At 41.0% G+C, this 14053-nt stretch overlaps 2 protein-coding genes and 4 non-coding genes across 7 annotated transcripts; all 6 read right to left on the bottom strand.

Moving 5' to 3' along the window:
- Positions 1 to 1033: 1033 nt before the first annotated feature.
- On the bottom strand, positions 1034 to 5737 carry C11H18orf32 (chromosome 11 C18orf32 homolog). Its single transcript, XM_033164500.1, has 3 exons — positions 5635 to 5737; positions 2603 to 2842; positions 1034 to 1894 (listed from the first exon to the last, which is right to left on the bottom strand). The coding sequence occupies exons 2-3, from the start codon at positions 2801 to 2803 to the stop codon at positions 1820 to 1822; spliced, it is 276 nt and encodes a 91-aa protein (XP_033020391.1). The 5' UTR covers positions 2804 to 2842; positions 5635 to 5737; the 3' UTR covers positions 1034 to 1819.
- Positions 5738 to 8415: 2678 nt separating this feature from the next.
- RPL17 (ribosomal protein L17) lies at positions 8416 to 13468 on the bottom strand. 2 transcript variants are annotated; one of them, XM_033164299.1, is made up of 7 exons: positions 13368 to 13468; positions 11875 to 11927; positions 11746 to 11786; positions 10609 to 10743; positions 9885 to 9983; positions 9298 to 9489; positions 8416 to 8506 (listed from the first exon to the last, which is right to left on the bottom strand). In XM_033164299.1, exons 2-7 carry the CDS (start codon positions 11912 to 11914, stop codon positions 8459 to 8461), a joined length of 555 nt encoding a protein of 184 aa, XP_033020190.1. In that variant the 5' UTR covers positions 11915 to 11927; positions 13368 to 13468; the 3' UTR covers positions 8416 to 8458. The 2 variants fall into 2 exon arrangements, with proteins under 2 accessions (XP_033020190.1, XP_033020191.1); XM_033164300.1 differs by having other exon boundaries at positions 13373 to 13391.
- LOC117055356 lies at positions 9619 to 9685 on the bottom strand. The gene has a single exon (XR_004427612.1). It is a non-coding gene; the product is annotated as a small nucleolar RNA SNORD58 (small nucleolar RNA).
- On the bottom strand, positions 10051 to 10117 carry LOC117055355. Its single transcript, XR_004427611.1, has one exon. It is a non-coding gene; the product is annotated as a small nucleolar RNA SNORD58 (small nucleolar RNA).
- On the bottom strand, positions 10860 to 10927 carry LOC117055357. Its single transcript, XR_004427613.1, has one exon. It is a non-coding gene; the product is annotated as a small nucleolar RNA SNORD58 (small nucleolar RNA).
- LOC117055358 lies at positions 12003 to 12071 on the bottom strand. Its single transcript, XR_004427614.1, has one exon. It is a non-coding gene; the product is annotated as a small nucleolar RNA SNORD58 (small nucleolar RNA).
- Positions 13469 to 14053: the final 585 nt, after the last annotated feature.

Below are 14053 nucleotides of genomic sequence, written 5' to 3' on the forward strand. Positions count from 1 at the left end.
AAGGAGATCCGGCAGAGGTTTGCTGCCTGGATCCCTCCGCGCTGGTAGCAAAGCGCGCTAAAATCAGCCTCAGCAACGGTCAGTTAGGAGTTTCCCGCCCAGAAACTCACCTAGATACAGCGTTGTGATTGGTTATTGTTAACGTTATGACGATGTTCAATTTACTAATAAAAGGCCCCTGCTCTCTGTAGCGTGTGTGTAGAGTATGCGAGACAAGCCAAGAGAGAACAGCTGTGCGCGACAAGCCAAGAGAGAGAGAAAGCGAAAGGAAAACTAAGACGCACAGAGCAGTAGCTGAGAACTTGCAACTCCACCATTGACTGCAGTCTCTTATTTCATTTTATTTCTAAAGTTTAGTTTGGCCGCCTTCTTATTTTTGGCCACCGCTTCTATTCTTTACTTTTTGGAACCTCAAGCCTTCGTAACTCCAGAGGAGCCTTCGTGACTCCAAGGAAACCTTCGGAAACCTTCCGAACTCCCAACAACAATCTCACGACCTTCAGATCATAACCAGTGGACCCTTTCACGGCCAGTGGGAGCAGGAACTCCGGGAATTACTGGTCGTCCCAGACGTTGGTTATCCCCACAGATGCCAACCTTACCCATTAGAGCAGGGATGGGAAACCTAGGTTGCTCCAGATGTTGTTGGACTACGGCTGCCATCAGCTCTACCAAACATGGCCAATGGGCAGGTATGATGGGAATTTTAGTCCAACAACATATGGCAGGCCAAAGGTTAGTCAACCCTGATTTATGGATGAAGGGCCGAATTAGGATTTGAACCCATGTCTGCCAGGCTCAAGAGGAACACCCATATGGCCTTTTGCAGGAGCCACTTAAGGAGAAGCCATCCAAAGCCCATCTTGCCTGCCCCCTGCCCCCCCCCCCAGTAATACAACTATTTCCATTTTTGTTTTTATGGTGCATTGTAGTTGCAATGCAACTCTTTGGTTCACTTGACTTGGGTCATTAAATCCCCCATCTCCCATTCGCACAATTCTAAGAACAGAAGAGCAAAACTAGATCCACGAGGATATGAAACAAGTTTTATTAAGAACGCCGGCCTTCAGTTGTAAAAGCAAAACCTTTAGATTTTATTTAGAGTAATTCTGAATCCAATGTCAACGTTGCCAACCAAAATACAGCAGTTTGCACACAGATCTATTTTTATATTATTATTAAGAAAAACATTCTTTTTCCACCTTCAGAAATAAGGGCAATTTGCCTGGTCTGAATGAATGGCAAGGAATACTATTTTATTTCCCATTATCAGGGCTACCGCCTCTATGATCGTGTCTACTCACACAAAGTTTGCTTCATCGTATCTGCAGAATCAGGAGGAATGCGAAACAATGCATAGTTTTGCAGGGATGGGTTTAGAAAAAGTGAGTTAACAGCTATTAATATATATTATTAGTGTCTTGAGTATTTACAGTGCTGTTCTCTTCGGCTACAATACATAAGTCACCTAGATTTTTAAAGACAAGCATATAAGAAGTTGCATGGAAGTTGAGTTCTTTGAAACAAGTCACAATTTTGACAGTTACACAGCAGTGTAAAAATCTGGAGCCTAAAAAGCTAACACCATCAACTGCACTGCATTGGAAAAAAGTTCCTGTACTGAGAATGTCAAGCAGAGCAAGACAACATATTAAATCTTTTTCAGCTACAAAGAAAATACCATCCTAAATTTTCCCAAGTGGCTGCCTGTGTGTATGCAGATTCCAAGTTTCCTTTCAGGAAAAAAAGTGCAATTAAATTTCCAAGTGGGAACAGCTCATTTTCCTAAAGCAACCACGATCCCACAGCACAAGCTTACTTAATCAGTCTTTTTCTCAGAAACCCCTGGTGGACCACTTTCAGCAAATCCATTTGCGATGCCGTTGCTTTCAGTCTGAAACACACACAGAGAGAAAATACAATTAAATACATGTTCAGAGGGACGCGGGTGGCGCTGTGGTCTAAAACCACTGAGCCTAGGGCTTGCTGATCAGAAGGTCAGTGGTTTGAATCCCCACGATGGGGTGAGCTCCCGTTGTTCGGTCTCAGCTCCTGCCAACCTAGCGGTTCAAAACCACATCAAAGTGCAAGTAGATAAATAGGTACCGCTCCAGCGGGAAGGTAAACGGTGTTTTCGTGCACTGCTCTGGTTCGCCAGAAGCGGCTTAGTCATGCTAGCTACATGATCCGGAAAAACTGTCTGCGGACAAACGCGGGCTCCCTCGGCCAGTAAAGCGAGAAGAGTGCCGCAACCCCAGAGTTGTTCACGACTGGACTTAACTGTCAGGGGTCCTTTACCTTTTTACATGTTCAGACCATTAGAACCTTTGAGACAACAAGTTTTAAATTTTGACCGAGACAACAAGTTTTAACTTCAAAATGAATGGTTTATTTACTTTCCATTACTGTTCTGGGACACAGAAGTTCCCTCCAGGGAATGCATGGCTACAGCTGTGGTATAGAAAACAGATCAGCAGCTGTTTCTGCTGTATGATCTAGAATGAAGCATCCTAGAAACTGGTGTCCTAGAAATGTTTTCAACATGATCAACTTGTCCTTCATATGGTGTACACACACAACACAGAGTTTTGCCAATGCTTACTTTAGAATCATCCACGGCGTCGTACAACTCACGGCTACTTTCAGTGCCGCCTTTTTGGTCTTTCTTTGCTGTTTCCTGCACTGCTTTCTTTGGCCAAATGCGCTTGATGAAAGGTGAGATGATGGGATAAAGATACGGCTCAAGGAACCTTTTATAGACCCACAGCAGAACGGGAATGACTATACAGGGAATGCACACCATTGTTCTTTTCAGGTCCTGTGGCAGAAATGTGCTGGAAGACTTAAACACAGCAGGAAAAATAATTAGCAAACGGGGAACATATTCAGTGGCCCTTGCACCTTGCGAGGAGCTTAAAACTCCAGTCCTGTGCACATTCAGTCCTGTGCACACTCAACTCAGTGGGACATACTTCCAAGCAAACAAAGAAAGTACAGAACTGCACAATCGACACAATTTGGCACGAAACGACGAGTCCGTAAATACTGCATTCTCTTTTCCCGGCAGTTCGGTTTTGTTAGTAGGCAGTAAAGAACGGTGGGGAACAAATAGGAAAGAAAAACACAGGGCTTTTTCTTTGTATGAAAAAAATGGATCTGGGAATGTGTGCAAATCAATATATATGCTATACCAATTTGACAGTGTAAATCTAATTCAGAACAGTACCTTGAACAGTCCTTCAAGTTACATGTCAGTCTCAGTTTGGCTAGGCAAACATTTACGGCCTTAAATGACAAAAGCAGTTGGGACAGTAGAAATTTTGGAAGATATCAGTTCGGAAGGCAATTCTGAAAAATCCAGGTGCTGAAAAATGAGCAGCAACACACCAAAACCTCTTTCTGCCCACAATTCTTAACATGCAATCAGCAAGAACTGATGTGAGTACGGCTACATAAGCTATACCAACATTCCCAGATACCATAAAGTTTTGTTTTTCTAAGCAAGTGGCCCTACTACTGCAATGTGGTGCTCTCAGGGGTGAGGTGGAGGGAAGCAGGAAGGGTCTGTTGGGGTGAATGGTGCAAATGATTAACTAACCAAAAAGAAAGCTTTTGATGGATCTGTGCAACGATGTTACTGAGCACAGTCCACTGAACCAGTTGCAGAACTGGATCAGGTAGACTGCCAAAATGAGAAGGACTCAGGTTAAGCACAGTCTATCCATCTCATAGGATTTTAAACAGGATTTCCTACTCAGTAGCCTCAGGGAAATTTCAGAACTTATTACTGTGAAAGCAAACTTTTCAGGACAAATTAAATGAGGAGTTACCACAAAAAGGTTTGTGGGTGTAAAGCAACAGAAACCTGAGAGAAGGCACAGCAAGTTCTTGGCTCATCTAGTGCGCAGCTTACCATTAAGTTGTCTCATATTGCTGGCAACTCCAAACCAATAGTCTAAATTACAATAATATATTATTGGTAAAGCAAAAATATTGTTCCTAGAGTGGAGCAAACAGGTGTTGCTCTCCAAATGGGGCAAGACCAAAAAGCTGGGTTCTGGGAGACCCTCTGCCCTTTTGGGTTAAGTGTTCACTCCGCAGAATACTACTTCACACTTTTTTACCAATCAGTTTTCCAAAAGAAAAAAAGCCCAGCAGCAATCTAGATTTGGTGTGCTTCCTCAAATATTCTTCCTAAACCCCCACCCTACCTCAGTAGGTCTGATCTGCCCATATAGGTTTTCACCAATGATGCAAAAATCAGATATTTTATAAATCCCACTGAATTAAATGGGGCTTACTCCCAGGTAAGTGAGGTTGCAAAATGCTACAATGTATCTGTTTTATTTAGTGAAGAAGAATGACCTTCAATGCATGTTGCTTGTTTGTTTTATCTATCTAGATCAGGGGTCAGCAAACTTTTTCAGCAGGGGGCCGGTCCACTGTCCCTCAGACCTTGTGGGGGGCCGGACTATATTTTGGGGAAAAAAATATGAACAAATTCCTATGCCCCACAAATAACCCAGAGATGCATTTTAAATAAAAGCACACATTCTACTCATGTAAAAACACGCTGATTCCCAGACCATCCGCAGGCCGGATTTAGAAGGCGATTGGGCCACATCCGGCCCCCGGGTCTTAGTTTAGGGACCCCTGATCTAGATATAAACATCTTATTATTCATTTTGTAATATGCTTTAAAAACTTTTCGGGGCAGGTGGGAAATGGCATAATAGTAATAAACTAAATTAAGTCCCACTTTGTTCAAAGCGACTCGCTTTCAAATAGGGTACTGACACTGTGGTCTGAATCAGTGAACCTATCCATAAACAGAGACAAATCAGCCAAAAACATACCTACTACGTTTATAACTCAAAGCTTAAAGAAACACACAGGTACAGTTTTTACTATAGTGGAGGCAGAAGACCTTGAAGTTAATTTACAGGACTGGGGAGAGAACTGTCAAAACACAGGAATGGCAAATTTTTAATCATCTTAGCACTATTTGTTTGCTTGCATAAAAACAAAAACATGCCTTGTAAGTCCTATGGTTTAAAGCCCAGAGGATGCAGTTATTGGACAGTACTCAGGTACTGCAAATAAACACATTTTTCACACGTTTTGTTATTTTAAATGCTGGAAACGTTCTTGTTTTGACAAGCCTACCAAAATGCTTAGACAACTGAGGTGATTTTTTTAATGTTTCGGTATTTTAACCTTTGTTTTTCAAAGGAGGTCTGCGAATTTTTCCTGGATTTTTCTTGTTTTACCTTTTTCGCAAACCATTTTGAGCTGTGGTTGTTGTTCTTTTTCAATCAATTGGCGGCGCACTGTATATGAACACTAAATAAATCAATTAAGTATTTTCACAGAAGGGGGTCGTTTAAAAACAAACACTCGCGCTGTATTTTTCTCACCGCTGTTTTCTTTTTTAAATAAAAAATAAATAGAAAGCCTGTCCTCAAAGAGAGAAGAAACGACAGCACTCACTCGATTGAAAGCAGCCAATTAAAAATCAATAAGTGAAATAGCATATGCAAATGAGCCATTTGTTTTTAATTTAAGAAAACGGGGACGTTTAAGGGAGGAGAAGGAAGCAAGGAGGGGGAAGGCGCCGACATCGCACCGACCTACCTGCGCGGATCTCCAACGTCCAACTGAGTGCCGGCCGAGAGAGCTCTTCACTTCCGAGAAAGGAACGCGACGTCACTCAGTAAGCTCCAATAGGAAAGCACGTGGTGCACTGACGTCGCGCGCTCCCTACTTACGTTCCACCGAGAGGGCCATGACACTAGAGGCAGCGCGGTGTGTGACCGAAGCCCCATTTCTCCGCGAAGCCCCGCCCCCTCCTGCTCCTTAATACAGTATTGCTGGTTGGATTACTACTGCAACGCGCTCTGTGGACCAGGAAAGCCTGGCTGCAGCACATCATGGGCTCACTCGTTGCATTAGGGCAGGCTTCCTCAAACTCGGCCCTCCAGATGTTTCGAGACTACAACTCCCATCATCACTGACCACTGGTCCTGCTAGCTAGGGATCATGGGAGTTGTAGTCCCGAAACATCATGAAGCGTGCATTAGGGCTAGATTACTGCAATGCGTTCTCCGTTGAGTTTCCCTTGCAGGTATGCAGTCTATGCATGATGTCGCAACATAATTGCTGGTGGGAGAAGGGCCTTGGACAGTGGAATGGGGGCAGCACTCATACTTTGGAACTCCCTGCCTGTTGATATCAGGCAGGCGCCTTCACTGTGTTTTATTTCCAAAAGCACAGCCAGATGTTTACAGAGTTTGTAGTTTTGACAGCCAGGCAAAAACAATCCTCTTCTCCCAGGCCTTTGGCTAATTAAGCAATCCATGACCTTTTAAGCTGGGGGGGGGCAGGGATATTTAGTTTATTATAGGTATTTTGGTTTGTTTTTTTTACTGTAAAGCATCCTGTGATCCTCAGATGAAGGGCAATATATAAATTTCATAAAAAAGGTAATTTTGTGATCCCAAAGAATGACTGTATTCGTGTGAAATCTGTGTTGCCTTAGCAACGACAAGTAATACTTCTTCCAGCAGAGCTGTTATATTAGTTGGCATGCTGCAGAACAGAGTTCTGTTCAAAATCTAATTAGGCACATCACTGAATTTATCTTTAAGCTGCTATGGGATCAGACGTTTTCAGGCATGGTATCGTCATTTTACGAGTTGCAAAATAGAGATCATCAACTGATGCAGCTTCTCATTACAAAACGTTAGTAATGGGAAACATTTCATGCACTGAATTTCTGCCTGTCATGCCACCCTTAAAGAATGCAGTTTTTCATAGGCACATTTATTATTGAATTTATATACTGCTCTATACCCACAGGTCTCAGGGCAGTTCACCTGTGTATTAGGATAGCCTTTCTTTAAAGTTCCTGTCCTTGAGACACAGTATGTGAAATATGCATGCTCCTCATTTTATGTTTATATTGGAAGCCGTTGCTCATAGCAGCTTTTATATAATCACAAGCCAGCTATTTTCAGATTATTTTAAACAGAGCTGTTGCAGAAATTCAGCTTTTCTTGTCATGGAGAAAGACTGGGAAACACAGAGAGTACTGTACAAGGTCAGATGCAGCTTTGGTGCAAACTGGAAAATTAAGAGTGCTTGTGATACATTATTAAAGAGGCTTGGAGCTTATGTAAGGAACAAATTACGTAACCTATTTGATGAGTTGTAAAGTCAAATGAAAATTCAGAACTTTTTTTTTATTTAAAAAAACCCTGCGGGGGTGCCTTCCAATTGCCACATCCCTACTTCCCTCAAAACCCAACTTAAGTCACTAAAAAGCAAAAAAACAAAACAAAACCTAGAGCAAGTCTGTTCCCTACTAATGGGGGGGGGCAGAAGGGAGAAAGGAGACACTTTCATCAGCTGGGAGCTGGGTGCATTTTATTTACAATTTTGGTGGTGTGTCTATATTACACCATGCCCCATCAATGGGCTCAGTGTATAAAGCAAGCTAAGATGCAATTTAACTTTACCCCATTCCCTAAATAACATGCCTGCCGTTTACATCATCGCAACTTTCCCTGTTAGCATGCTGGTTCAAGGCCAGCTTATGCCACATCCTAAAATCCCCCAAACTGGTTTATCGGGGCTGGTGGTGTGTATACGATTGTGCTGCTTGTTCCCAAAATCCTATTGCAAACATTAAGCCTTTAATCAAGATTAGACATCCATAACTGAAAACAAATTTTATTTTTTCATTATCAGGCACCTCCCTATGCTGCTATATAAATTTTGATAATTTCTGAGCCTTTCAGGTTAGGCTTACTTATTGAAAGGAGTAATCATTTAGAGCTTTGTCCTAAAGAAATTTAAGTGAAACTTTTATTAACTTAAAACATTAGCAACACACAGCACTTATTCACAACCAGCAGTCTGTCTTACTTTCATCTTTTAAACATGCCATTTGTGTATATCAACTCCTCTTCTTATAGTCACATTTTTCCGTGTATGTTATGCAAAGAATTAATTGACTAAATCAATACTACCAAAAGTGTTCATTTGTGGCTAGGATGATGGGCAAAGAACCAGGAGAAAATGAAACTGTATTCAGTTTCTAAACAGCAAGCAGCCATGCTCGACTTCCAACCCAGGTTTAATGACCAATTGGTGAAATAACATATACCGGTATTATGTGACAGAGAAGCCAATGATAATAATCACTCCTCTCAGAATATACCTATTTGGACATCTGTAGGGCTTACATTAACCTGCATGCTTCACTTTAGATGGATATATTGGTGGTTATTGTATCCTTAATGTGAGGTGGTGGGGTTTTATCATAATCCTAATTATTAAAATATAATAAAGAAAACAATATTCCTGCTTGTTAAATTTGCAAAGAAAAACAATAAATAAAAAAAGCATGTGCAGTTAACTTAAAATTTTGTTTTTTATTTGTGAACTGAATAGATGTTTATTCCCGAGCCATCAGTTTCTGCTTCTTCAGTTTCTTTTGAGATATCTGGGGAGAAAACAAAAGAAATCACTTGACCAAAAACATTCACTGAATGCTGAAACCAATTAGAAAATGCATTTACCACACAGCATATATTCCATAACTCCAGAGAGATTATTGTATGTAAGAATCACTGCAGTGTATTTATCTATTACCAAGCACAGCTCCAGGAAAAATTACCAAAAAGCAAATAACAGACTATTATTTCTATTGGTAAAACTCAGTATTTGGGGTAACTACTTATGCCAGAGATAACCAATAGCAAACACTGTGTCTTCAAGATGTTTTGGAATACAACTCCCATCATCAGACAATTCTCCATGCTGTCTGCGGCTGATAGGAGCTGGGAGCTGTAAGACATCAACATTGGCTACCTCTGACTTGAGTATTAAAATTAAAGTCACTTCTATAATTCAGTTTCCATTACAGACTTCATAGTTTCTGTGTTAAATCCTCCATAGCAGTTTACAATATTTGCAGTTTACAATATTTGCAATCACTGTACAGACTTTCACATAGTTTTGCTGACTACTGTACAAGAATTTTCTTTTGTAAATACTTGCAAAAAATAGTATTATATACAGCCCAATTACCATTGGAGTGCAATTCTAAAACACAAATTACACCTCTGAACACATCTGAGTTAACATGTATAGGGCAGCCCTGATCACTTCTTTGAACAGTTTCTCCTCTTTAAATTACCTTGTCAAAATTCAAATCAAGTTCTAGTTATTTTGGTGTCATTTTGGTTATCTGTACAGTTGAGTAGACATTTATTTATTTAACAAGTTTCATACCTTCTTCTTTTGAGCAACTTCCTCTTCGGGCTTAGGGACAATTTGCTCCTTCTCTGTGAGGATCATCTCAATGTGGCAAGGAGAACTCATGTAGGGGTTAATGCGACCATGAGCCCTGTAGGTTCGCCTGCGCATTTTGGGAGCTTTGTTGACCTGAATGTGCTCAATTACCAGAGAGTCTACATCCAGACCCTGGGGGTGGGGGGGAATAAAAAGTTCTCATTACAACCCCATAACAAAATAGCTTTGCCTAGTTCAAAGTGAATCCCTAACTTTCCTAAACCAAATCTGAAAAGTCAACTAGAAATACCAGTAATTACAGTGGCTCAGAATCTTGTGTTTGTTTCATGGTTATTCCAAAGGTGTCCTAAGAAGGTCATCATTGCCACCAAATTCTGTTACATTACACTGTACCCAAGAAACCAATCTTGCATCTTCAGCAATGCTTCTGTAAATCCCAAGTCTCTTACAGAATACTACTTCATATCCTCAATACCAACTCCACTGAATCAAAGGTTTGTCTTTGCTTTTCAAAATTTGGGTCACTATTAGAACTGAAGCTTAACCCAACATAACAAGCTGCATACCTTGAGCTCAGCATTGCTCTCAGCATTTTTAAGCATGTGCAGGAGGAACTCAGCACTCTTTTTTGGCCAACGCCCCTGTGTCCAGCCCCACTGCTTGGCCTGCAAGATGAGAGTTCATTATGAGTATACTTTTGAAGAAAAATGCTAAACATTATTTGTTTTAGAGGCTGCTCAGAACAAAACTTTCTTTTCACGGTTAATCCAAAGGTGTCCTAAGAAAGTCATCACAGCAACCACAGGCAAGCATAAGAGAATGTGATTCTATCCAACAACTTGAAGGCACTGGTATGTAATTCTCCATAGCAAACTGAAAAAATAAGGATTCAACAAACACTAATATATCACATCCATTTCCCTAGAATTTTCCAGTTTCTGCCACAAAAAGGGACTTGCATAGGGACTGTTAGCAACCCAGTTACTGTGAAATTGATCTGCTGCTGATAGAAGCATTGTTGGTACCCAACTGACAGCAGAGGGACAATGTTGCCCCTGTTTAACAAGTACAGAACATGCTTACTGGTCATTGACAAATTTCTTCACAACTCATTGTGGCTTCAGTTTTTAACACACTATCTTCCCCACGCATGTTCATCAATAATCACCAGCCTTCATGTTCAAGATATTCTTTGTACAACAGTTATCCTCAAACACTACTGAATGAAATTACTGCCTTTCAAAAAGTTTTCCTCAAATTGCTAACAGTTGTCTCCAAATCCATCCATACCTGGGCACATCTGCCAACGCCACCATTGTAACGACGGAAGGGAACACACTGCTTCTTTAGGGTCACATCCTTCAAGTACTTGGTAGCTTTCCGGATGTGCATACCCTTGATAGCCTGGGCAGTCTCACGTGTGTTCTAAAGGGGTGAAGTGATAATTGCATTATTGGCTATTTTAAGACATAGCCCCAAGCCACTGTTTGTATAATAAGAGTCTACGCTTGTATAGTAACTCAAGCTTAACTATGGAAGTAACTGCTCAGAGTCTATTAGCTGTTTTCATTATGAATCCAAAGGTGTCCTAAGTTGGTCATCACTGCAGTTACATTAATTTCACCACCCCTGAAACAAACATCAACCCCCTTTGATGGTATCAGAATTTCGTACTAATTGTTCAGATGTTCTTAACAGGCCATCTGATCAAGGCAAGATTTATATAAAAGAGCTATCTGGATATTATTTATGTTCATTATATAACATGGAAAACTCATTTGCCGGGGTGGTGGTGTTACACAACTCCAGGAAAAAATATATATAATGTAACATCATGCTCTCCTCTTCGCAAGATTTGACAATATATTACAGAAATCACCCTCTTGACAAAAATGAACTGCCTTAGGAGTCTATAACAAGAGTAATCTCTTCCTTCTTCTGATATACATTATATAATCTTGTACTACCTTGTTGTTGTTTCAGGATTTATTAGCGCTTTATTGTTCTGTTTAAAACTCAATTAAAAATCAGAGAGATTTGACTAGCCTTGGCAGCCAACCCCAAAATTGTAGTCACTAGGACCCTGCCCTTATTATTCCCCTGTTCCTCACCAGTTTGGAACCAGGAAGGGTGGCTTGATAGTTTTAGTACCTAGGCAACACAGTAGCCAGGACAGTCCCCATTACCACCAATTCTTGAAAGAGGGATGTTAGATAGAGAATGACAACTTGTTTTGTGCAGCACAACAAGCTTTACAATACTGTAAAGTGTATATGAACACATGTTTAGAAAATCTGATGTGATAATCTTGTGATTAAGCACCATAATCTATGAATTCTGCTTCCATCAAGTTACAGTGTGGTCCACTCCACACCCACTACTTTTTTCTTTTTTTGGGGGGGGGGGTCAAAGTAAGATTTCACATACCTTAAAGTGAACACGAAGGTTGGACCCCCTTGACTTGCATGCTGTGGGGAGAAAGGATAAAAAATTGTAATTCTGAAGGTTTTGGTAATCACTAAAGAATGAGGCACGTACCATAAGAAAAATACTTACATTTTGTGGGGTTCTCCGGATCAAGTGAGTAGCGGACCATTTTCAGAGCTTACCTAGAGGGGAAATAAAGATATATTTCAGTGTTGTAGCCATAAATTACACACACTCTCCACACTGGTTAGAAAAAAGCTGCTCAGAAGAATGTGAGTATTTTCATTATTTAATCCAAAGGTGTCCTAAGATAGTCATCAGCGCAGCCTCTATTTTTACAGCAATATTTTCCAACTACAGTATGTATCACTTAACCACCTTTCTGCAATACATACACATTCAAGATTCATTCCCCCCTGCTATTTGCCACCCTATAGTGCAATTAAAATAAGATAATGTGCTATTAGAAGGTAAGGAGATACTATTGCCCTGTAAGAATGATTGTGCCCCATTTCAATTACATACGTAACAAATGCACAATCCTACTATAAAGCACAACACTTGATGGCTTGCAATCCTTTCTTTTGGTAGCACAAATAATAACCCTCCCCTGCCTTCCTTCACCACCAAAATCAGTGACAAATTACACATAAATATGGTGTTCCTGGAATGCAGTGCAAAAGGCCCTGCTGCATTTCAGAAGCCCAGAGTACCACCCCTTCAAAAACATGCCCATCCATATTTGAAGCAACCATGCGGCCTCCCCTATGAATCTGCAAAGACTTGCTCTTTTTTTTCAGGCTGGCAAAGAGGAGAATCCCAACTTTCATTTCACTTTTAATTTGCATACTGCCTTTATACATTACTATACTTGAGGCAGTTTACAAGCTGTAGAAACAGCAAAGTCTACAGCAGAATCCACACACCTTGTAACAATCCGATCCAATACAAAAAAGCCATTAATAAGAACATAACGTTAAACTACTTGCATCATATAAAGTCGTATTCAATGACCCATTGGAATACAACAGTACACAATAAAATTAAGCACTAGCAAATAATAAAGCAGAAAATCACCCGTAGCAGTTACAATAAATAAGTTCTAAACTGTAATCAATAAAAAAATAAAGTCACAATGCACCAAAAGCCGCAGTGCATACAAGACCATGTAAAAGTATCAAACTGAGAAACAAAGAAACACAACTTATGAAATTCTAATTTTTTTAAATCCCTGAATTCATCTTGCCTTCCCACTTAACCCACCCAAGGATGAGCCGAAAAGACGAGGCCTACCTGCAGAAAACCTACAGAACTGATTCCCTCCCCATCTGTTTCTCCCACGGCCCACTTGCATTTCCAAATTCAGGGCTTCCACATCCGGGGCTTTCAGAATCCGCAGCCGCTTGCAGAGGCCATTTTCCCCCCTACCGCCTCTACCCCGGTCTTCTCCGGGCGCCTGAATTTCAATCTTCCCCGCCCCAAAGAACGGAAATGCCGTGGCAGGCGAACTGCTGTTCGCCTCCATTCCCCATCTGAGGAGGGCTTCTGGGGGCCCGTGCCGGGATGGAGGCCCGCGGCGGCGGATACCAGCCCAGGCCCAAAGCAGCCGCCATCAGACTCACCTTACAGCCACAGCTACCGCCGGGGAAAAGGAAGGGCGAAGGATTCTGGGAAGCCTTCGTGCCGCTTCCGGGTCTCGCGAGAAGACGCCGCAAACGCGAGTTCTCCAGTAAGGGAGCGGGAAGGAATTGCACAGCTGGGCCTGAAACGAAGAAGGCGCCCAGGCACCGTTCATAAAGTTCTATAGAACAGATAAAACGGACACGCCAGGAGAGATACTGTGTATAAAGTATAAATATTTTTACATTTATACTCTGCGGAAAAATCCAACTCAAAGGTGCTTACAAATCAAAATATAATCAAAACAATTCAGTTTTTAAAAACTTAACATTCAATTAAAAATAACCAAACATCAATGATATGCATCTATATGCAAGGAAAAGCTTCTTCTTTTTCAAAATCACTTTTGCTGAGCAATATTAGCATAAATGCCATGATCACTGAGGCCTGTTTCCAAATAGCCTCAGTTTTTAAAACCTTTCTCTTGTTAGAATAGAATATTCTGCTGACGACACCAAGACTGAAACATGTTTCCCCCCTGACTTTCTGTGTCTTTGGTAGCATCACAGCATAAATTATATATGTAATGCCTTTCCTGACATCAATCATTCATTTTATTTGTATGCCACCTCCCCAAAGTTAAAAACCATGCTCAAGGTGGCTTAAAGGTAAAGGGACCCCTGACCAT

The sequence above is a fragment of the Lacerta agilis genome, chromosome 11 (assembly GCF_009819535.1).
Source record: "Lacerta agilis isolate rLacAgi1 chromosome 11, rLacAgi1.pri, whole genome shotgun sequence".
NCBI lineage: Eukaryota > Metazoa > Chordata > Lepidosauria > Squamata > Lacertidae > Lacerta > Lacerta agilis.

Excerpts from the sequence above, each read along its gene's own strand:
- C11H18orf32 (XM_033164500.1), bottom strand. The coding sequence starts at position 2,803 with ATGGTGTGCATTCCCTGTATAGTCATTCCCGTTCTGCTGTGGGTCTAT. Across the intron at positions 1,895-2,602 it reads ACGCCGTGGATGATTCTAAA|ACTGAAAGCAACGGCATCGC; the intron begins GTAAGCATTGGC and ends TGTGTGTTTCAG.
- RPL17 (XM_033164299.1), bottom strand. The coding sequence starts at position 11,914 with ATGGTCCGCTACTCACTTGATCCGGAGAACCCCACAAAAT. Across the intron at positions 10,744-11,745 it reads ACCTTCGTGTTCACTTTAAG|AACACACGTGAGACTGCCCA; the intron begins GTATGTGAAATC and ends TCACCCCTTTAG. Across the intron at positions 9,984-10,608 it reads GCGTTGGCAGATGTGCCCAG|GCCAAGCAGTGGGGCTGGAC; the intron begins GTATGGATGGAT and ends CTCATCTTGCAG.